The sequence below is a fragment of the Erpetoichthys calabaricus genome, chromosome 16 (genome assembly GCF_900747795.2).
Source record: "Erpetoichthys calabaricus chromosome 16, fErpCal1.3, whole genome shotgun sequence".
NCBI classification, from domain to species: Eukaryota; Metazoa; Chordata; class Cladistia; order Polypteriformes; family Polypteridae; genus Erpetoichthys; species Erpetoichthys calabaricus.
In genome coordinates this window covers 70,038,123-70,062,224 of record NC_041409.2, presented here as the reverse complement: position 1 = coordinate 70,062,224, position 24,102 = coordinate 70,038,123, and the positions used below count along the sequence as shown (strand labels likewise).

The 24,102-nt window shown below is 41.7% G+C and overlaps 1 protein-coding gene across 1 annotated transcript in view; it reads left to right on the top strand.

The window, feature by feature from the left end:
- sptbn5 (spectrin, beta, non-erythrocytic 5) overlaps positions 1-24,102 on the top strand; it is a 153,835-nt gene that overhangs the window by 97,552 nt on the left and 32,181 nt on the right. The window contains exons 36-51 of the mRNA XM_051919747.1: positions 2,412-2,516; positions 2,638-2,829; positions 3,214-3,369; positions 4,837-5,028; positions 6,861-6,956; positions 7,273-7,391; positions 7,537-7,651; positions 8,401-8,514; positions 9,878-9,999; positions 10,235-10,397; positions 12,288-12,476; positions 16,632-16,709; positions 16,812-16,984; positions 18,244-18,334; positions 19,276-19,422; positions 23,384-23,521. Coding sequence (XP_051775707.1) covers positions 2,412-2,516; positions 2,638-2,829; positions 3,214-3,369; positions 4,837-5,028; positions 6,861-6,956; positions 7,273-7,391; positions 7,537-7,651; positions 8,401-8,514; positions 9,878-9,999; positions 10,235-10,397; positions 12,288-12,476; positions 16,632-16,709; positions 16,812-16,984; positions 18,244-18,334; positions 19,276-19,422; positions 23,384-23,521 — 2,190 coding nt within the window. The remainder of the gene's footprint in view (positions 1-2,411; positions 2,517-2,637; positions 2,830-3,213; positions 3,370-4,836; positions 5,029-6,860; positions 6,957-7,272; positions 7,392-7,536; positions 7,652-8,400; positions 8,515-9,877; positions 10,000-10,234; positions 10,398-12,287; positions 12,477-16,631; positions 16,710-16,811; positions 16,985-18,243; positions 18,335-19,275; positions 19,423-23,383; positions 23,522-24,102) is intronic.

The window sequence follows — 24,102 nt, the reverse complement described above, 5'->3', positions numbered from 1 at the left end:
TATTTGGACTTCAGTCTTCTTATACACTTCATGTCAAAATTTTGACATTAGTACTATATAACATAAAAAAAGTTTCTGTTTTAGGTATGTGTTCAACATTTTTTGCCTCGCATTTCATGTCATCCTACATTTACCCAGATCGTTGTAGATACGGAACACACATGAAATGCATGTGTTCCAAATAACGATATAATGTATTATTTACCCTATACAACACCAGGCAGCTCACACTCAGATAAACAGACTTGAGCTGGGAGAACTTTTTGCCCGAGATAAGCTCCAGCAGTGGGGGGAGAGAGGATAGCAGGCTGCTTTTGCTGATCGACACATTTACAAAACAAAAGACGATAACAGAGAGGTGCAAAGGAATTTAAGGTGGGCTGGGATAACGCATTTTATCGTAGGATTCAGGGATTCTAGTGTTAAGGCACATGGCTTCAGCCATCCTGTAGCAATTCATGGTTATGCTTTCGTACTGAGCGTGTTTGTTATTTACATTTATTATACAATTTAAAAAATTTTTGTCAGGGTCTCTGTTTTTTGCTTTGTGCCCTCCCCCACCATAACCTATCTTCCATGGTGGAAAAGCGAAAGCTTTAGATTCGTCAAAAATTTTGATCTCCGGTTATTGACAGGTCTTGACGTTTTAGGGTTCCCTGATGCCGAAAGCATCAATATCTTGATGATCTGTGTGTGTGTGTCTGTGTCTGTCTGTCTGCTATAGTTTCTTGAGAACAGTCTAGAGCTAAAAGGACTGGATGGAAAAATACCAAATTTGAAACTTAAGCCTGTTACGAGATGACAATGTGCTGATTAGTTTTTGAGCCAAATTATGCAAGAGAAAGAGGCACCCTAGAGGATCTCTCAAATACTATACTTCTGCAATTATGAAGTCTTCTCGTCAATTGCTATCATAATTTTATGATCAGGAAAATCAGCATCTGAGTGGTGAATAATTACTTAAGTGTTATAGAATAGTTCGGGTAACTTGGTTCCTAGCGCACAAAGCCTACTGATTCTCACGTCTGAATTTTTTTTGTCTAACGTTTAAAGTTTGAAGCATTGATGTGTAATATTATATGATAATAATGTTTCTCTTCAATAGGTATGTATTTAGTTTTGAATTTTTTCCAGCAAAACCATCCTGTTTTTTTAGTGATTGCCACCATTTCAGACAGTGGTTACTCTGACACAGCAGCCTGTCCTGAAAAGGCATGGCCTCAGACACCGTGTTTGATGATGCTGTAGGTGCAACGAAATAAATGCTGGTGACGCACTTTGCACACCATCCAATATTGTTGACATTTCTTCAAAGATTTCTAGTGTGTGCTTTTAAATTTCTTTTGGTGTTTGACTTCTGGATGGGCTGTTTTTGACTTTAAGTTTGATTTCCATATTGGACTAATTTGAAAGATCACTTGCTCCCTAGTCTTGACCCTGTAATTTGTTTTGACTGCGATTCACCTTTTGGTCCTGTCTCTTGCTTACTCTCTACCCTTTTTCCATCCCAAGGCAGAACATCTCCAGTTACTCTTTACAACCTGAGGCACACTCAAGTTTTCTGTGCTGACGTGAAACCCCACCATCACATTTGGGTCTATTGTACTCTCTGTGAGCAGAGGAGATGAAGAAGGTTTTCAGCAGGAATGATTGTACTAGCAGTGCTAGCAGACTGCAGCAGCAGTCTGATTTAAGGAAGAACCGAAATATGTAATCTGAAATGATGGACAAATGTTTTTGGGTGCCGCAATCAATGTCAATGGGATGACCGTACTGCCTTCACAAATAAGAGCAACACTGTCCTCCTTGATAACAGAATATCCTCCTCATTCAGTCACTTAGATCTTTTGCATCTCTTGTGCATTGCATGACAGCCTGAGTTCAGTCCTCCATGAGGAACAACTGGCTTTATAGTAGGTATTATGAGTCAGTCTTATCTTGGCCTTGAGCCTGTGGCAGTACAATGAAAACATCCCTCCTTAGTCACCACATATCTTCTGTATACTGTCCACTCAATTACGTCACTTGTGTGGGATTAGGTGACATCACTTAATGCAGTTCCAGGTAAGAGAATTGTGGCAGCAGGTAGTGTGGTCCAGCGTGATCTCCGTATGTAGGACTGTTATCCTCACAGATGACCGTGATTCCCTCATGTATGATTATAAAAGATCTTCTATGCAAAATGTGTTAGGTCACTTGCTTGACTGGGCTGAAGCTTTGACATCCTGGGTATAATCCCTTGTGGGAGGTGGGCTTTTTACTTGTAGAAATTAGGAAATAACCTAGTAAATGTTTTCATGTCTGCTCTTTTTGATTTATGGAAGATGTTTTTTGTCTTTACATGCTGCTGCCAAACCACGAAAAGAACAGATTTTCTAGAAATGCTTATAAGAAGTACAATTTACTTTCAGATCCAGCTAAAGAGCAGTGATCTGGGGTCTTCAGTAGATGAGACTGAAAGGCTGATAAAGAGACATGAGGCTTTTGAGAAGCTGCTGAACTCTCAGGAAGAGAAGGTGGGTCAGAGTCTCCAAATCTGCTCTGGTTTTCATTGATTTCTTGTATGCACCTCACCACAGCAACACGTCACAATATTAAACATCTCAGCAATTGTTTCTAATTGTATGATTCATTTAGGTGGCTGCTTTTGAAGACCAAGCTAATCGATTGAAGAGAGAGGGTGTGAAGATAGACAGTGCTAAAACTATTCAACACAAGCTGAAGACTATTCTGGACCGCAGAAGGAGGATTGAGGAGCTGTCAGCCTGGAGAAGAGAAGAGCTCAACAAGGCCCTCCTGCTGGCCGTGTTCAATCGGGATTTGGCTGAAGTACATATACTTCCCTCAAATGGGGGGAAAATACTTGGGCAATTTACCAATTAATGTCAGCAAGTGTAGTATTTATGCAGTCTGCTAAATAATAGAAACTATCAGATCAGTAAACAACATGTAAAATTAGTTGATGAATTAGTAATGAAATAAATATGGAGTATCTGTGTTCCGGAATTTTCAGAATACTGTAAGGAATAGACAATTTGTGAGAAAAATGTGAGGTGGACTACTTCAAGGGAGATCAAGATTAAAAAATACTGTTGATCTGATTTATCAATTAAGCATAAAAAGAGCAAAATAGATGTTATAGTGTTCACAAAGTAGAACTGCTTGCCAAGAAAGTTAATACGGTCTTACATTGGCTCAATGATGTGTGTGCAGGCAGAAGACTGGATCTCTGAGAGACTGCAGAAGCTCCAGGAAGACTCAAAGAAGGATATGAATGACCTTCAGGTGAAAATGAAGCTGCTTCAGAAACACCAGGCCTTTGAGGCAGAGATTCTTGCTCACAATGAGATCATCACTGCTGTGCAGAAGGTACGTGAAGCACCTCTTCACTTCCTTTAAATTTAAAAAGAATTTTTCAAGATGAACTCCTTCTGTATTTTTGTCTTAGAGGCATGTTTTATTGTATAAAAAGTAAGAATGAAGACCATCTTCTGGTGCTTTACTTAAGGTGTTACTGGTTGGTGATTGGACCAGCAGGTACTTCAAATAACATGCCATTGCAGGGCAGGTGATGATATGTTATGGTGTGTCCAGATTCAGGAGTTGGACTCAGTTTCAGACCCTTTACATGACTTATGGTCTTGGGACTTCCTACCATCTCAGCTTTTCACTCTAGACCAGCTGTGCGCAACCTGCGGCCGTACGCCCGTGGGCAAGGACTTTGGCGGCCGTGGACGTGTATATTAAAGTGTACGTAATGGCGGCCGTGCAGGTGTAGGGTCTCTGGACTCCAGCGAGTAAGGGGTCTCAACGCCGCGGAATCTTTGTCGGCCGGGTCGGTATGGTGACGCCGAAAGCCGATTTGGACTCTGGGGTCTCTAGACTCCTGCAAGTGTAGAATCTCAAACACCACAGAACCTTCCTTAGCCGGGTCGGTATGTTGACCAAAATGTTGCCCTTTATATATTCATCGTGGAAATCAGCAGTAGAATACCCACAACTACGAGAACTGGCCAGGAACATTCTCGTTCTTTTCGGAAGCACTTATTTGTGCGAAGCAGCGTTTTCCAGAATGAAATATCTGAAAAACAAGTACCGAACCCGATTGGTAGACAGCAATCTAGAGTCTGGAATACGGCTAATGGTCTCCAGCGAGTCCCCTGACTTTGCAAGTCTGTCTGCAAACATGCAAGAGCAAGGAAGCCATTAATGGCGATGTTTTCCAAACTTCCTGAAACAATTGCTGTAAAGGTTTTTTGTCCTATATGACGTTTCGTAGACATTTTTTTACATATGTAGACCAGTAAATTGAATATTGTCAGATATATCATACTCTGTTTTAATGTGTAATCTGTAAATTTTTACATAAATCATAAAACATTATTAAGTTTACTTGGACTTACTGGCGGCCGTTATTAAAGTAAAAAGTCTGTAGTGCGGCCGTCAATAGCGGAAAGGTTGCGCATGCCTGCTCTAGACCTTAAGCTATGTCAGACTTGTTTTTGTCCTTGCATCTTTAGATTATACTGGTTCTGATCTGGTATTCTTTAAGTAGAACACACACAGGTTTTTTTCTTAACACTTTGAAGCGAGGCACAAGTTAACTCATATCTCATTTAGCCTGTCAAGGTGCGACATAAGCTATAACTCTTATTTCAGGATACAGAAACAGCCAGCATGCTGGTGATCTCTGCTGCCTACTATAGTGCTGCCATCTAGTGGATAGTTAGAGGATTTTTTTGGACTCAACAGCTTGTGGAAAATAGTGTTATAAATAGATAGTATGTAGTTATGTCGTGAAAAACCCATCAGCAGCTTTAAACCTTTACTTTTCAGACTGGTGAGAAGATAATTACTTTACGACACCCCAAGTCCTTTGAGGTTCGTCAGAATGTAAGTGCTCTTCTGGACCACTGGGGGTCCCTGAAAAGGGCTGTGGCTGAGCGAGGAAAGGTGCTAGAGGACAATCGGGACTTCCTGGAATTTCTGCAGAAGGTAGATGAAGTGGAGGCCTGGATCCGCCAGAAGGTAATGTTTACACAGTAGTTGACTCAGGCGGGGGTTCAGATAGTGCCATGATTCTTATTTAGATGTAACCTACTAGTAACATCATGCTTTGTAGCAGAGGTATCACAATGGACTATTAATGTGCTGCAGTAGTAATACTAGTCATATATGGAAGATTACTGACAAAGTTAAATGCCACCCAATGTGTTCACTACATTGGAATGCAGTGCGTATGTACTGCATGTGGTGCATTTACTTTCGGCACGGTTTTATTGTGACATTCATAAAAACACATCAGCTGGTTGATTGCTTTTTACTACAGCACACAGACTATGTGAACACAGTCATGATTGGAATGCCTCCTACCCCAACTGTTGATAGCCATTGACCCACTTTTTGATGCATGATTAACGTGTGGTCTTGAATAGAAACGCAAAGCACTCAGGGCAGCCGAGCTCAAAAAATGCTTCTAATCTCTTTATATAATACGCTACCGTGGCTGTTTGTTTGTCTGTCCAGGATTTTATATCACCTGTAGCTCGCAATCCATTTGAAAAATTGACCTGAAATTTGGAACACATATACTACATGACGACTACTATCCGCTTTCGGGGTGATGATTGACCTCCAAGGTTATTCTGCTTTTTATTTTTATTTTATTTTATTGTAGAATCAACTCTCGGTAGCAGCCAGCAGGGCGGCCGTGAGGTGCATGCGTATGGGCGACGTTCTCTTCCCTTCGCCGTCACTTCCCTACCTCTTTTTTATCTTAAATCATTCTTGAGGCAGGTTGAAGACTTAAGTGCCAGCTTAAGTGAAAAATTAAAGAAAACGTACTAATTGCAACACAAACATTGACTTAATCAGTTTTAATGCGAAGAGATGCCGACGAAATAAGAGAAGACGCGGGCCACTAGGGTGGAGAAAAGAAGAACTGCTCAGAAAGCAGCAAGCACATCAACCTCTGAGCAAACAAATGATAAACATACAGAGAAAGAGTTTGAAAACGAGGAATGCTCAAGTCAAGTGTATTCACTGCACATTATCGTGTAGTGCGCCATTACTGGTATATCATAAATGTGTTAGTGTTGGAGAGAAGGACGCTTTTCATCAATGGAATGATTTTCTATTCCAGGTTGACTCATTCAATTTAATTTGCCTCCTTGGCTTATGAACAAGCCTTGGAATAATCGGCTATCCATCTTTTCTCTGTCTTTTTGAATATCATGAGAGCGTTTGTAGAAGATACCTTAGTTTCTTGTTGCAGGCAGCAACAAGTCAAATTCATGGACTAAAACTGAAAACTCGATCCAAGGTCATAGAGCTAGAAAGGGCTTAAAAACATAATGTGTAGATAGCGCAAGAAGAGAATTCTGAGGATGCTGATGTCCGAGTATTATTGTTGTACAGTACTTAAATGAGATGTACAGTATATCTCTCATCCTCTGCAGTATAGAAATTAAAAATGGCTGGATCAGACCTAATTTTTGAGTTATCAGGTTAGTCACTACAGACTGGAAGTAGCTACTTAACAACAGTTTGCTGTGTATTTGGACTAGCTATCGGTGAGGAGCAAACATAAGGTTATGGTCTACAAACAGCTGGAGAGGGCCAGACAAGGCTGGCTTACCTTAGCTGAATCTTCAATGGGTGGGATGTTGTGCCAGCACTTCACTGTTCTCTAGATTCCTTATGGTGTGGGCCATATGCTTGCTAAAGTTACACACTGTAGCTGGCAGTGACATAAATTGTCTGAGGTTACATGATTGTACATCCACACCATTGAGGCAAACTTGAGGCAATGGTCTGTCATTCTAAATTTGTTATATACTTTGTCATGTACTTATTACCAGGAGGTGATGATTAATGTAGGAGACATTGGCACGGATTATGAGCATGGGCTTCAGCTGCTCAAAAAACTCAATGAATTCCGGAGCACTGGATCTCGGGTGAGTTCAAGCAGTAGTTTGTCTGAACAATTTGATGTAAAATTTAAGAGAAAGTGATCACTGGAGGGTACCATATTGGTTTGCAAGTCTTTATTTCAGACTTCACGTCGGTATCATACATCCAAGGGCTGGAGACAAAAGGTTTGTTCTCCAGTTTGTGAAGAAATTAGTTGTTTCATCTCAATTGTCTTTTGAATGTTTCTGGGACCATGGAATGAGTTGTGTAAGTGGTGGGTGTAAATGGCCATTAACGTGAAGTTCACCATAAGAAGTGAGTAAAAAATGGAAAGGTCATACGTATCAACTTTTCCAACAGGATACAACTGTGGATGATGCACACATCAAAGCTATCAACTCACTGGCTGCCAAGCTTGAGAAGCAGAACCGTAAGGAAGTGAGCACCGTGAGACAACGTCGACAAAGACTCAATGACAGGTGACTCTAGTACTAGCTGTTAGCCTTCTCATCACACACCTTTAAGCATTGCAGATGCATTTCTCATGCTCCTGATTTATTTCATAAAAATATAAATCAATATGTCAAGTAAGTCATCTCCTTGTTCTAACCCTCACACTTGCAGATGGAGCAACTTCCATGGTAGCCTTAACAGGTACAGAATGACACTTGAAGGAGCATTGAAGATTCATGCGCTTATCAGGGAACTGGAAGATATTCTGGAGAGGATTGGGGAGAAGGTAAGACCCACAGGTGATGACTCGACAGCTTCCTGTTTTGGTTGATACCAAACACTATCCACCCATCTGGGACGGATTTTAGTTAATCTTCCGGATGACGTTTCAGAAAGAATGTAATGCTTCTTTGTGTGTGTGGCTATGGGGTTCAAAAACGTTTTTGTTAATATCATACATTTCTGTGACACTGCAATTACTTTGTAAACACTTTACATACAAACGTAAGCGATCAGTTTATTATTGTGTCTCATCTTGAGCATGCATGTCGCCACACCGTTGGCCATAACTGTTTGTTGCCGACCATGCCTGCTTCTTTTAATTTCTCAGCTCATCAGACAGTCCTGTGACCATCAGTCAGTGCTCAGCTATTACGTTTAACCTACCAACAGCCCTAAAGATCTTTCTTTTTTTCGTTTTGTGATGTCATTGGCCTGTCATTTCATTTGTAAATATGGTTTTCCTTAGTGATCTGGCTTGCATTTGCTTGATTAGATTTTCTGTTATTTTTTTTTTTTTACCTTTCCCTTCACCTGTCTTATTTATTTTTTTACTGATATGCCACAGATCATTTTCCCTCTGGTCAGGTCTTTTCATTCTCCTGCTATTGGTTTGATCAATAGGAACCAATCTTTTATGAATGTACAAACCATTGTCCTACTGTAATTTTGAACCATAACTTAGCATTTAGCAATATGATAAATAGTGGAATTAAAATCAGATTCTTGGATGCTGCTTCTTTTTTTTTTGGAAAGAGTTCATTAATGCATGGAAAGGACTACGGGCAAGACGTTGAAAGTGTGGAAATCCTTATCCGTCAGCATGAAGAGACAGAGCGTGAAATCAAAGTGATCCAACATAAAGCAAAGGTATCTTCCAAATTCCTACTTCCAGATTTATATGTTTTCACCAAAGTGGGATTCTGCTCTCCTGTTCCTTCAAGTCACTCCTTCCATGTTCAACAGCTCATTTCAGACAGACTTGTACCACTCCTATACTGTATCAACACCTCCTACAATGTTGTATATCTTCCAGTTTTAATTACTGCACCTCTTTCTCACCTTCATCAGATTCACACAACATCCTGATCTTCATTTGTAATCTATAGCCATGACATCCCCTTCATCTTTATTTCTAATAGGCACACTCATCTCTCACTTGCTCATAACTGTTTCTGATGATCATCACCTTGGCGTCTGTTCTTAACTATTAACCTTGTCCTACTGATCGGTTTCCACGCGTATCCTCCTTGTCAAACCTGCTTCTTCATGACGGAGTGGTGACTCTCCAGCCACTGTAATAAAAACTCACACCATTCCACTCCATTTGATCTAGTGTGGTCCTGAGGTGTCACCCATTGCATGATTGAGCTTGGGCCCTAACTTGGGTTCCTGAGGTGGTTCGTCATGTGGCAATGTGCTCTATCAATGCCTCCTTCCAACCTCTCTCTCTCTCTCTCTTACCTCATACTTGTCCTCTTCCTTAACTCAGTCTTATTTCCGCCAGGTTCTCGTCTTTAACAGAGTTTCATTTGTCATTAACTGCCATCATCTAGACCATGTGGCCAATAGAGGGTGTTCCAACTGCCCCAACCTGACACAGACACACACAGAGGCACAACTTCAAAGCACGCAGGACTTTTATTTTCTTCTTTCTTTCATGGGAAACACCTTCCCCATTCCCCACAAGTAAGACACAGTCCCCAAGCACAGCACAACACACAATTCTTTTCTTCTTTTCTCTCTTTCTCTTTCTTCCTCCTCTACTCCTCCAGGCAAGCTTTGTCTCCCTCCTCCCAACTCTGGCTCCCCGAGTAGTGTCTGCTGGCTCCTTTTATAAGGCTCCTGGAAGTGCTCCGGGTACTTGTTGACCCACTTAAGGCAGCACTTCTGGGTGTGGAGGAAGAGCTGCTCTCCACCCTGCAGCACCCCTGGCGCCACCCATGGATCCCAACAGGGCTGTATCCAACTCCAACTCCCATGAAGCCCTGCGGGAGTCCGAGGCACTACTGCAATCCAGGGGGGCTTCCACCTAGTGCTCTGGGGGAGGTAATGCTCTGGATACTCTCCCTCCCCTGGTCCTTCTAGTGTGGTGGCGTCCCAGCCATCCGTCACAACCATCAAGTGCTCTTGTGTCCCTCTCTTAGTCTTTGTCCTCACTTCTGTCAGAGTCAGTCCTATGTGTCATCTTTACACAAATTAATAAATGCTCTCTTAATGTGTTGAATGGCAGGAGCTGGAGAAAGAAGCGAGAACCTTGTCAAAAAAACAAGCTGATCTGGAACAGAAACTGAGTAAAAAGCAGCAGGAAGTAAGGGATGCTCTGGCTCAGCTGGAAAAAGAGGCCAAATTTCGGTATGCATTATCTGTGGGGTCTTTACCCACTCAACAGACATGGGTGCCTGACTGGTTATACAAACCAACTGTTTATCATTATCTGCTTATCATCTTGTATCTTAGCCCTCTCGTAATGGCTGACTGTGTTGTGTGCAGGTCCTTTCTGCTCCTAATATGATCAATTCTACTATTTGTAACTAATGATGAGACGTAACAGCCACAGATTTTATTATTGGATTTTTCCTTTTGTCAGTCAGGAGAAGCTGCAGGCTTCACTTCAGCTGCAGCACTTCAAGGCTGACCAGCATGAACTTCTGGACTGGGTGTTGGCAGTCACCGCTTTAATGGCCGACAGTGTTTTGCCTAAAACCAAAAGGGAAGCCGAGGGCCTCATTACGGAGCACCAGGAGAGAAAGGTGGGAAGTGTCACTCGTTCTATCAAGACAGCTTTATGTTTTCAGATGTTAAATTTTAATTCCCAGAAAAATACAAAGCGAATTAAAATAATGCTAGCAGAGTAGAGATGTAGTTGGTTCAAAAGCAGACTAAGACCCCATCCACACTATTCTGTTTTCATTTAAAATGCATTAATTTGTCTAAATTTTTATCTTTCATCCACACTACCCCGTTCGTTGTTTTCGACCCTTGAAAATTCAGACTTTTAAAAATGCTCCCCAGAGCGGCAGTGAAAGATCAGCTATGTTATATGGACTGGAGTCGGTGGCACTGACCAAAAAACAGGAGACAGAGCTGGAGGTGGCAGAGTTAAAGATGCTAAGATTTGCATTAGGTGTGACGAGGATGGACAGGATTAGAAGTGAGGACATTAGAGGGTCAGCTCAAGTTGGACGGTTGGGAGACAAACTCAGAGAGGAGAGGTTGCGTTGGTTTGGATATGTGCAGAGGAGAGATGCTGAGTATATTGGGAGAAGGATGCTAAGGATAGAGCTGCCAGGTAAGAGGAAAAGAGGAAGGCCAAAGAGAAGGTTTATGGATGTGGTGAGAGAGGACATGCAGGTGATGGGTGTAACAGAACAAGAGGACAGGAAGATAGAAACAGATGATCTGCTGTGCAACCCCTAATGGGAGCAGCTGAAAGTAGAAGAACACAAACGCTTTCCAGAGGTGGATACTTCATAAAATAGCATCAGCACTTTGGTGTGGATGGATGCAAACAAATTTTTCAGAAAACGATACCCTAATCCTGCTCATATTGGTTCATGCTTATTTGATATTTTCTTTTGCAACCTGCCAATGTCCTGCTAAAGAGTGAATGAAGTGTATGTCAAAGGGACATCCTTACTGGGATGGAGAAGGGACCTCTTACATGGCTGGGCAGCCATAATAGACGGACAGCGTAGATGGAGATGCAGCCCGGCTGGAATGGTCCCCTTTCTTTTTCCCAGTCGAAGAGAAGAAATAATGGATAGACAGGGGGAAGCTGTTTATCAGGAATAGTTCATCCCCCAATGTGATAAGTGACAGTGCTCCTCTTGTATGGTTTCAGTTTGGGCTGCATGGGACTAGCAGTTTGGGTGGGCAACCCTGTTGGTGTCATTGGGTGCTGCCAGACGGCACTTGCCAGGAGAAGACCTCCGTTTTATGCAACTTCCACATGACCTGAAAGTGCGTCCTTGTGTGATGCTGTGGCACCAGAATTACTCCAGAGTCCAAAATTAAAGAATTTGGGGGGAGGTGGACAAGGCTTCCATAGAAGGAGTGGAAGGAGTGCAGAAGAAGAACTATATTTGTTTGTAGGAATCAAAATCACTTTCTTTTGAACCCAGGGTTGTGTTGGTACCACTGTGTCTGTGGGAGACCCCATAAATGTCAGAAAATGCAGTATGTTATTGTGAATACTTGTTGTAACAAAAATAGAGCAGAGGCAGAAAAAGGTTTGGGGATGGCCACCCTGTATACCGAAAAAATTATAGCAGAAAAATAAACACCTCTTTACAGAGAGGAGTCCACAACTGAACTGAGTAACATTGAGAATGCTGTTCTATTAATATGGAGTAGACAGGAAGAGGTGGGATTTCATGGACCGGAACTGGAAGTGAGATCATCAGGAGGAAGGTTCAATGAGGCGGAAGTAATGTCATCAGTAGCCCGGAAGTGACCTTACTGGTCAGTTCTGTGGCTGGTTTACAGAGGGAAAAAGGGAGAAAGCATTCGATGACTATAAACCATCTCCCATGCACATTTGTGTGACACTGTATATTGCCCCAGAGTGACATTTCCCTTTCTTTACATTTTTAGCTTTGGTTAAATTTCCTTAAGCAGCATATTTTGGGTTGTCATTTCAGGCAGAGATCGATGCTAGAAAGGAACGCTTTGACAAAGTGAAGAGCTCCGGTCACAGACTCATCACAAAGGGCCACTACGCTTCCTCTGAAATACGACAGGATCTAAGCCAGCTGGAGGATGTGCATATGAAACTTTACAGCAGTTGGAAAGACATGAAGAAGCGACTGGATGAAGCGCTGGAGCTCCAGGTAAATCCAGGAGCAGGGAGGTCTCCATGTATAGTCTCACCTGTGTACCTCCTCATAAAGATGACCAGATGACCCCTATCACTTGTTATCCTTCCTCTCTTACTGGCTTTAATCAACTATGGCAAAATTACTTGCAACTTGGGTGTTTACCAGTTCAAAAAAACGTTTTCAAGTAAACCTAACATAAATATCTTTTTGACAGCTTGCTCACTGTGTAAGTAACTGGCTTTATTCAGTGAACGTGCTAAAATGGACAGAGTTCTGTTTTATCCACTTTCTAACACATTTATGTGGCATGCAGGAGCTGCTCACCCCCTAAAAACGTGGATTGGTTATTCTTCAAAGAAAGAATGAGGTGCTCTTGCCAACAGCAGTGTAGTCAGAAATTTCTTGGTGGGTGGGCATATATGAAACTATGTGGGCGATTAAAATTTCTACTAACATAAATATCAAAACTGTTTTACATAAAATATATATGTATTTCAGTTTGAAAATTGAATGGGTGGGCATGGGCTTTGAGTGGGCGGGCATTTGCCCTCTCATGGCTACGCTACTGCTTGGTAAGTAAATGCTTGTTTAAAACTGCAATGCATGAATACAACACTGGATAACGAAAACTTTGCTTCCTGAACTCTTGAGTTTATCACATTTTCTGGTCTGCTAATCACAAAAATCACAGTTTTATTGCAGTCCCCTAATTTTGTGATTTCCTCTCATAGTTTAATTCACCCCCAAAATAAACTTTGCTTACTTCAGACCTGACTTTGGCCTGTCAGTGCGACTCCCAGCAATGGCGTCTTTATACTGATACGTCACTGTTCAGTCTAAAATCTGACTTGAAACATGATGGCAATGTCCACCCCTCGATACCGATTGGCTAAACAGTACAATTTAAAGAAAACTACTGTGAATGAACTTCTGGGTGGACAGGTGACCAGGTGGGATGCCAGTATAATGGATGGGCAGTGGATGACGGCTTGTCGCAGTGATATGCTCCACCAGTAGGCTGGCTGGCAGAGTTCCGCTGGTGCTGCTTGAGTCTGCATTTCCACAAGGCTGCATGGGAATTGTAGTTTGAGTGGGCAGCCCTGTTTGGGACCTCTGGGGCAGCCGGAGCAAGCTCCTGAAGGGTAGCATCCCTGCTTTATTCTGTTTGACCCATAAGGGCTTCCAAGGTATACCAGTGATGTACTGGAATTACTTCTGGGTCCCACTTTAAAAGTAGCCCATTCTTCCTCAGCCAGGTGAGTCAGAGTTAGGAGTGGAGTGAGACGAAGCTCACCTGGTGTGGAGCTGAAGTAAGAAAAGAAAAGAAAAAGGTGGTGGATGCTCTTGTATTTTGCAATACTGTAGCAAAGAAGCCCGATAGAAGAAAGGAAACAAAGAATAAGAGGCTTATTTGAACCTGGGATGGTGTACAGCGTAGTTGTGTTCTGTATGTGGTTTGGGGCTATGTGACGTCTCCTAGTGGCTACACTACGAAAACACAGAACTATTGTTAAAGCATGCACAGTTTAGCAACTACAGCTGGAACATCTGTGGTGATCTAAAGGTAGTGTCTCTGCTACTAGGAGCTCAGCAAATGGGACAGACGTACTAAAGAGTCTCGTTACATTACAAAGAACAGGCCGCTCCGTAAAGGCAGAAGAGTGTGGCACATAAAGCACTTGCCGACCCAACAAAGATCCACTTCACATAAAACAGTTGAAAAAAATTTGTAAAAATGATAAACAAGGAAGGTGAAGGAGTTTGATGTATGAGACGGATATTTCCATGAATAACTGATGTCAAGATTAAGGAAGACATTTTTTAGTCCACAAATCAGATACATTATCACTGACAAGTGGTTCAAAGATCTGCTAGTTTGGCTGGTGGAAATCACATGGAAAACATTCAATGGTGTTGAATACATCCAGCTGGCTGACAAAATGGCTATAAAGGTTCATTTTCTGCATTCACACTCGGACTTCTTCATTGCTAATCTTGGTGCATTTTGAGATGAAAATGGTGAAAGATTGGAAAACCAAGTGGAATCCAACAATACCTCCCAACTTTTCTTGGACACTGAAACGAGAAGCATCAGATGCTGAGTACTAAAGAAAATGAGCAGCAAAACATTTGAGTTCAAGGGAACTAACACAACATGTCAGCGTCATTAAGCGATTAACACTAAACTAAAAACAGTCAATCTAAAGTTATATTTGTTTACCTTGAAGCTGTCTACCATACTCACCGTTTTTCAAAAAGCAAAACTTTTCAAAAATTTGTTGTCCAGTGTTGCAAGTTCAACACTGAATGAGCCAAAGCTTTGTTTGTCAGTTGATTCAAATTGATGGTAAAAGAAAAAGCAAAAATGGGCTGATTGTTGAAAACGTTTATTTAACCTTTGATGCATTTTATTTATTGCATATATTGTACATTCCCTTTGTTTTTAACAGTTTTGTATGGATGAAATGTAAAATTCAGGAAATAAGGAGACACTTAAGGACACTCTTCTATAGTAGTGTAATACCAAAAAGTTTTTCTTAAAAATGGTGGCATTTGTTAATGGGGTACAAGCAAAAAGAAATCACAAAGTATCAGCTGAAAATACATGAGACAAAATACTGCTGTCCCTCTTGGCCTACCTTAGCAGTCTCCTGTGTTCTCCCATTTGCCCACCTCCCTACTACCTCCAAACTTCCATCCTTTACTGTTTCTCACCACCTTGTTCCAGTTCTTCCTCCAATTCCAGCCTCATGGAACCTTCTGCCAGGACCACTTCCAGTCAATTTCCAGACTTCGATCCAGCTGAAGGCCACAGTAAAAGTCCAGGTTGCAGTCTGAGGTGCACCACAGAGCTTTATGTCACCCTTAAAAGACCAGGGGCCTCATGGATCCTATAGAGAGCTTTTGTTCTTCCAAGCTGGAACTGACATGACATGAAGGAAATGGAGAATTTAGTATCAGGAGATGAAATCTTAGTCAGGAAGGGGTCAGAACTGGAAGGGTAAGAGATAGTTTGTCAAACTAAATACATATAACAAGAGAAAAAATTAGCTCAACAGTCATAAACCAGAGTCCCTAGAGAGAACATCCACAAACTCAGATAGTTGAAAGATATGTGATGGTGGTTTAGGTAATGATGCCTCATTGATGGGACCATTGGAAGGTGGAACATGGCATCTGCATCCGGTCAATCCATGAGGCGTTGTAGGTGTGCCCTCTGTACCTTTCCATTATGCCCACACTGTGGACAGCAAGGGAGCTGCACACACACCTAAATTCTTGAAGTGTAACAATAATGAAGGTGCACTATAGACTCCAACAGCGCATACTCCAGGCCCTTCTGACCAATCCACTTTGGCCACATTATGGATGCCTAGTGCACTGTTTTGGTGACAAAAGGTGCACATACTTTCCCAGCCCGCCTAGCCTGGCACTGATGGCAAAAATATGAAGTCATAAAGTAACAACAAGTGAAACCAAAAGGAAAAGTGATCAGAATGCTAGACAAGACTAAAGCAGTCTAAGAGAAAAAAACAAACTTGTGAGGCTGAGTTCAATTTATAAAAAGTCATAAGAAGTTTGTCTTTCTAAAAGAAATTGCATGTCTCCATTCCTTTTAGTTAGAGAAAATATTCTGCCACCAGATGGGTTTGTGCCCTTGTTTGTCAATGTTCCCTTTGAAAGCTAAGGGGTTATGTGCTGCCATCCTGTCACCTGGAGGTCTTCTGATCTTTTTCCAAGCCCTCCATGTCTCTCTGGTAAACTCTTACAAATGACGACATCCACGGGCTTGCTTTCTTTCTCCTGCTGTCTGTGTCACTGTGCCCTGGTGTATATGCACGCCCTTGTCCTCTCTGTCTCTGCCTTTTGCCTGTGCTGCCTTCTTCATTGATAACCCGCTGTGGACCTTCATTTATCTTTTCATAATGGAGTACATTGCCCAGTTGACTATTAGATATTAATTATTTGTAATACTCTGTTACGACTCTATCTAGTTAGCCACAGGTGTTTCTCCAGAAAGCATGTTTACAACATTCTCCATGATGAGACCATCCCAGTTCTGACCAGTCCAAGTGGGCCTCTTGCTAAACCTTCCATCTTGGGCCTCGTCTACAGATATGAACAGTCATCTGCTTTAATCTTCACCTGTTCTTGTTTGTCTTTCAGATATTTTATGGCTACCTGGAGCAGAGTGAGAGCTTGTTGGGCAGCAGTGAGGCTTTCCTTACTAATGAGGATCTCGGGGTGAGCTGCTGATTATTAATTCAGGAAGCAGTGATCTCATTTGGACAGAACCTTGAGCGTGGTAGTTTCATGTTTGATCAAGCACTTTTGTTTTACATGTAGGACTCTCTGCTAAGTGTGGAAGTTCTCCAGAAGAAGCATGCTCATTTTGAGAAGTCATTAGAGGCTCAGCTAAACAAAGTTCACCTCCTGGAGCAGTTTGCTAAGGGCCTTACAGAAAAAAAACATTTCGACTCGAACAACATCACCAGCAAGTGCCGGAGTGTCAAGCTTAGGTAATGCCAAAACTCAGAGACTCGGCTGCTTTATGAAAGTGCACAGTCCTTAGAGAATATTAGAAGTCTGCCATGCAAGACAAGACCATTTAGTCCTTCAGGCTTGTCTGGTTAAGGTCTTATTGAGTAACGCCTGCTCAAATATCTCATCCATATATTTTATAAATGTCATCGAGGTTTACACTTCAGCTGTAAGTCTCAGTAGTTTGTTCCAGATCCTCCCATGCCTTTGTGCCATCTGTACGTACTGCTTAAATTATTGACAGAACTTTAAAGAAAAATGTAAATTTTACAAATATTAACACTTTCGATATAATGTACTTGGGGAAACTTAGACATGTAACAGCCTCCGTTGGCTCAAACTGCCACAACGTCTTTGATCCCGAGACCGTCGATAAAATGGCTGGAATGAGCGGTGCAATGAGGACACCTAACAGACAAGGGTATCTACTAAAAGTGCCAGTGCTTTTATTTTACAACAAAAGTCTCACAACGTGCTAGCAGTGCAGTGCATCTTCTAGAAATAAATAAATAAATCCAATAAAACGAATGTTCTCAGGTGGAGGTTAAAACTAACAATTGAGCGATTAATAGTCCAAGAAAAATGAGGCAGACTTCAATCTTTTAAAAATCATCACAAGCCAAGGTGCTTCTTTCGTGTCTTCAGCAATAGACGCAGTCCACTGTTTAACTAGGACTCGGGTCCCCATTGCCGACCCAGTCATTCAGGGGGCACCATGCCAAGCCTTGCTCTTGTCTCCCATCATTGATCTTTGGACTTCAGCTGAGAGACACCCAGAGCGATAGTTCAGCTCCGTTCCCAGGTACACTCAGCATCAACCTCTGTCCCTAAAGTGCTGGCCAAATGCTCCTATCAGGATCGATCTCAACTGCCTGCATCCTCTCCTCATCTGCACCAGCTCCACCATGATTCTGCCAATGTTTTACTTTTGTTTTAACCTCCGTTCTTCATGCTTGGTTTCTGTTTTTCTTTATCTGTTCTGCTCAGGCTCCCTTTTTATTGCAGTCGTGTGCAGGTGCCTCCAAATTGCTGCATTGTCATTAGCTAGTGATCATTAATGAATGCCTGCATATGCACCCCACACCCCCAAGCCCGAGCGTGCCATATTTATTCATTTAAAACCGTGTATCACCACAGACTTTTAACACATCTCATTACAAGGCTCTATTAACATTGCAGTGTTGTTTTAGATGTAAAGAAATGCAATCATTTAAGGTTCATCTTGTGTGCTTCCCAGGAAAGAGAAGATTTTAGATGGCTTTAAATCACGTAAGGAAAGACTGGAAGAGTCATGGCAGTTGCAGAAATTCCTGGGCAGCAGCTATGAGGTGAGTGGTATGTGTGTGTGTGTGTGTGTGTTTGTAATTATAAGTCAGCTAAACTGTTGGATCAGAAACTTTGAAAAAAGGACAAAAAGTTAATAGAGGTGCCCAAAACCAACTTGGGGCATTAAGAAGATTCTGGGCATGTAAGGAAATGGCTAGGGGGTGTTAGAAAAATCATGGCAGGGATTGTGGGAGGGGGGGGGGGCTAGGAATATTGAAAGAGCAGAGGCTACTGGGAAGAGACTGGGAACAATGGATTACTAAGATCAAGAGTGGATGTGAAAAGAAATTGCTGGAGAAGATTAACAAAAATCAAAGAAATCCTAAATAGAAGAGTACATTTGAAAACTAAATACTAAATAAGCAAAGACAACCTAAATATCAAAGAAAAGAGCAACAGGGAAAAAATGGAAATCCATAAATTGTCAAAACCAGGTGCTCAAAGCCAAAAAAAAGCACAAATCAAACCAAAGGATTAACTGAAAATAGTCAAAAGTCCAACAGACTTTTCAAAAGCAGAAGAAAAGCACCAAAAGGAGCCAGCGAGCGCAGCTAAGCTAGCCAGCATCACATCCGGGTGTCTTAAATGGGCACTCCAGGTAACATCTGAAGACCCTCACTGAGTGGATCTGGGAAAAGAGATAAGGGCAGAATTACCAAAAATATAACAAATAAAGAGAGAGCGAGAGGAAAAACAAGGAACATTACGAAAAACAAAGACGCCATCTTAATTGAGAGCTGCCAAAGCTGCTCAACTGATGAGACCTCCAGCTTTTGGTGGGATTGGAGCCATTGTAGGAGATGATGCTTGTTTATAAAGCAAGTAATGTAACATTTCCATCTTTTTCACATAAATTGTTTCTTTTGTTTCCTTCCCTGTACTCCTTCCTTCTGTTCTTGGATTTGACACAGAGAGCGAGAGCTGATCGTGCTTTATGTTTCAGGTGTGTTGTTGGCTGAATGAGAAGAACACCACTGCTCAAGAAGAGAACTGGCGAGAGCCCAGCAATCTGCAGGCCAAACTGCAAAAGCATCAGAGTTTTGAAGCTGAACTTTCTGCCAGTCACAACCGTGTCAATGCCAGCCTGCAGGTGAATATGAACTACTGATACTATCAGGCAAATAAATGAGTTCAGCAAATGTTGTTAGGCAATATAAAACTATGACTATGTGTATTGCTAACATCTCAGTTGCATATATACAGTGCATCCGGAAAGTATTCACAGCGCATCACTTTTTCCACATTTTGTTATATTACAGCCTTATTCCAAAATGGATTAAATTCATTTTTTTCCTCAGAATTCTGCACACAACACCCCATAATGACAACGTGAAAAAAGTTTACTTGAGGTTTTTTGCAGATTTATTAAAAATAAAAAAATTGAGAAAGCACATGTACATAAGTATTCACAGCCTTTGCCGTGAAGCTCGAAATTGAGCTCCGGTGCATCCTGTTTCCCCTGATCATCCTTGAGATCCTTGCAGCTTAATTGGAGTCCACCTGTGGTAAATTCAGTTGACTGGACATGATTTGGAAAGGCACACACCTGTCTATATAAGGTCCCACAGTTGACAGTTCATGTCAGAGCACAAACCAAGTATGAAGTCAAAGGAATTGTCTGTAGACCTCCGAGACAGGATTGTCTCGAGGTACAAATCTGGGGAAGATTACAGAAAAATTTCTGCTGCTTTGAAGGTCCCAATGAGCACAGTGGGCTCCATCATCCGTAAGTGGAAGAAGTTCGAAACCACCAGGACTCTTCCTAGAGCTGGCCAGCCATCTAAACTGAGCAATCGGGGGAGAAGGGCCTTAGTCAGGGAGGTGTCCAAGAACCCGATGGTCACTCTGTCAGAGCTCCAGAGGTCCTCTGTGGAGAGAGGAGAACCTTCCAGAAGGACAACCATCTCTGCAGCAATCCACCAATCAGGCCTGTATGGTAGAGTGGCCAGACGGATGCCACTCCTTAGTAAAAGGCACATGGCAGCCCGCCTGGAGTTTGCCAAAAGGCACCTGAAGGACTCTCAGACCATGAGAAAGAAAATTCTCTGGTCTGATGAGACAAAGATTGAACTCTTTGGTATGAATGCCAGGTGTCACATTTGGGGGAAACCTGGCACCATCCCTACAATGAAGCATGGTGGTGGCAGCATCATGCTGTGGGGATGTTTTTCAGCGGCAGGAACTGGGAAACTAGTCAGGATAAAGGGAAAGATGACTGCAGCAATGAACAGAGACATCCTGGATGAAAACCTGCTCCAGAGCGCTCTTGACCTCAGACTGGGGCGACGGTTCATCTTTCAGCAGGACAACGACCCTAAGCACACAGCCAAGATATCAAAGGAGTGGCTTCAGGACAACTCTGTGAATGTCCTTGAGTGGCCCAGACTTGAATCTGATTGAACATTTCTGGAGAGATCTTAAAATGGCTGTGCACCGACGCTTCCCATCCAACCTGATGGAGCTTGAGAGGTGCTGCAAAGAGGAATGGGAGAAACTGGCCAAGGATAGGTGTGCCAAGTTTGTGGCATCATATTCAACAGGACTTGAGGCTGTAATTGCTGCCAAAGGTGCATCGACAAAGTATTGAGCAAAGGCTGTGAATACTTATGTACTTGTGATTTCTCAGTTTTTTTTATTTTTAATAAATTTGCAAAAACCTCAAGTAACCTTTTTTCACTTTGTCATTATGGGGTGTTGTGTGTAGAATTCTGAGGAAAAAAATGAATTTAATCAATTTTGGAATAAGGCTGTAACATAACAAAATGTGGAAAAAGTGATGCGCTGTGAAAACTTTCTGGATGCACTGTAAACATGTACTGTATGTTTTTCTAATCATTAATTCAGGGAGATTTTTGGTCTTTAATATATCTGCAGAACATTCACTTCTTACAGCCTTGAACAATATTCATCACCAAAATGAAATTCGAGGATACAAAACATTCAGTCCATAAACCACCTTGCTTAGCTGATATCTAAGGTTAATATCTATCTAAAATAAAAAGATAAAATCTATTCTAAATTTAAGCTACTATCTAATATTTAAAGTTTTGTTTTCAGAAACATTCCATTTCAATTGCTATACAAGTCTCAGAGGTCCTCTTTTAACCAACGCCTATTCCTTTTGACTTCAGACATTCTCAGTCTGCTTGGCGATGGATCGTTGGAGTTCATGTATTAAAACAAAAGAATATTAAGGGTTGACTGACCTTTGCTCAAAACCAGCTAAAAATATTTGACAGTGAATAGCACTCAGAAGACATATTAGTACACCAGAAGCAACACTGTGATGATCTAGCATCCCAAACTATTTGGTGTCTACCTTAGATCTGTTGCTAAAGAGTTATGCTCTGTCTGTCTGCTGCCCATGACTGGATTGAGCAGACTGGTCAAATAATATTTTGTATTTCATTACCGTTGGTTCTTGAACACCTAGATGACATAAACCCCTGTGGCAGATTCCTGTTTTATAGACTACAGCTAAGCATTTTAAACTGTTTTACCATGCTTCTAGCCCTGGGATTTACTGCCTTTACTTCCTAACTGGTAGATGCCAATACATGTGGATTGGCAGTGTCATAACCTCCATACTGATACTCAACAAAGACATCCGACAGTGTAGTGTGCTGAGCTCTGTGCTATACTCCCTGTGACTGTGTGGGCAAATACATCTCCAACTATAGAATTAAATCTACTGATGACATCTAAGGCCTGATTATCAACAATGATGAGACAGCTTACAGTGAACAGATTTTCCTTCTAATGCTTTGGTACAAGGAGTATTTAACTTTTAATGTTAGAAAAAAAGCAACTGGTCATAGATTTCCAGAGGCAGAGCACACTTTAGTCTGCCTTATAGAGTATATTATGGGGAGGATTAGTGGCTTCAAATTTCCTTAAGTTGTCATCACTGACGACTTAAAGTGGACATAGCCCATATCAACTACTGTCAAGAAGTTTCACCAATGGCCTCATTTCTTTAGCCATCTGAAGAAGCCCTGAATGTCTGTACAGTATCTGTGTTAACCGTAATTGTAGTGAAACTACAAGACATAATGTTCAAAAGAGGGGTGAGCGGGCCTCAAAATAAACAAAAACCTAACCAGGATTTCACTGGTCAGCCTCTAAAACAAGCCTAACCCTAGACAGCCTTACCCCAAATTTAAAGGCCTGCATCGACCTAAAATGCCTTACCCCAAATTTAAAGGCCTGCATCGACCTAAAATGTAGCACAAGCTTTGAACTTTTAAAATACTCAAAAATACTTTACAAGAGAGAGGAAACCATAAAACCTCTGGCTTAAATATAACTTAGGCAAATGAAGAATCTTTCTAAATAAAACAATGGAAAGGCAAAAAATAGGCAAAGGGTAATTCAATTAACAGACATAACAATCTGAAAAAAAAAATCTGCACTGTACAAATGTGAGAATGCAGGTCAGCTTCATGCTACCGGGTCCTTCTGGGAGCCTCTTGAACCCGCCACAACTGATAACATAACTGCTGGATGAGCCAGGCAAATGAGGACACACATGCATCAGCAAGCACTAGTCCTAGTAGATTCAGACACAGTTTTTGTTCACAGATTATACGATCATTCAACTGCATGATCGCTCCTTGTGTGTATGTTTATGTATTTATATGGAGTGTGCACACACCCTCATACAGTATATGATACATTTAATGTGTGAGGTAGCATTCATTATCTTTACATTTGAACTATAATGACACCAAGCACAGTTCTAACCCATGGTGATGCCACTGATTTTTGCTCATTTTTTAATTGTTTTTTATGCGATTCTAAGATGGTCATGTAAGTGTTTATTTTAATCACGGTCCACCAGTCTGCTATATTTCCCTGTCTTAGTGCTGATGCTGTTCATATTTGCTGCACCTCTTCACTGCTGCTGGAGTTGGCACCTTTAAAATACAGTACTTGTGATAATTAATTAGAATTTATTTCATTTTTATACCTTATTGTTTTTTACCTATGGACACCAAAAACATGGATACAAAATTTGTACTAAGCCTGCTTTTATGTGTTTTCCTCTCCAGGAAGGGAGAAGGCTGCTTGGCTCCATTCACTTTGCTCACGAGAAGATTCAGTCCCGACTACAGGAGCTTCAAGACCTCTGGGACCAGCTGCTCACTAACAGCCAGACAAAGCGAGTTCGGCTGCAGGAAGCCTATGAGGTAGCAGAGTCTGTAAACAAAGCGCCTCATTTACAGGGCCAATTCACACCACAACACTTCCAGCATTTAGCATTTTTCAGGAGGCTTTTAAACATTTTCCAGTATTTTTCAAGCATTTTCAAAGAGGTGTTTTTCAGAGAAAATAATGCTTGACATCATTTCCTGCCACAATTTTGCAGATTGGGAGGTGATTGTGGTGTCTCCAGAATGTCTTCTGTGACTTTAGTGCTTTTAAACCTGCTGATCACAATCCCGCAGAGGAGGTGTCATCCACATCGTGAGTGCAGATGTTGGGTTCACCCTGTTCTGTAGCAAAAGGAATCTAGAAGACTATTCTGGACTCTATGCCAAACTCTGGCAGCATCCTGAAAAACTCTGGGATTACACAGAGAGGCTGATGAGCATGGAAGTACAGGGGTCTGTGATAGTGGCTTTATGATATTGCAGTCACAGATCATCCTGAAATGAGCAGGGCTCGAAGTAGGGTTGTAGTACTTGAGTATGGGCTTGGACTTGAGACGTTTTTTCTGTTGTCTCAGACTTGGCCGTTGGTCTCATGAAATATATTTTTTAGTCTTGAT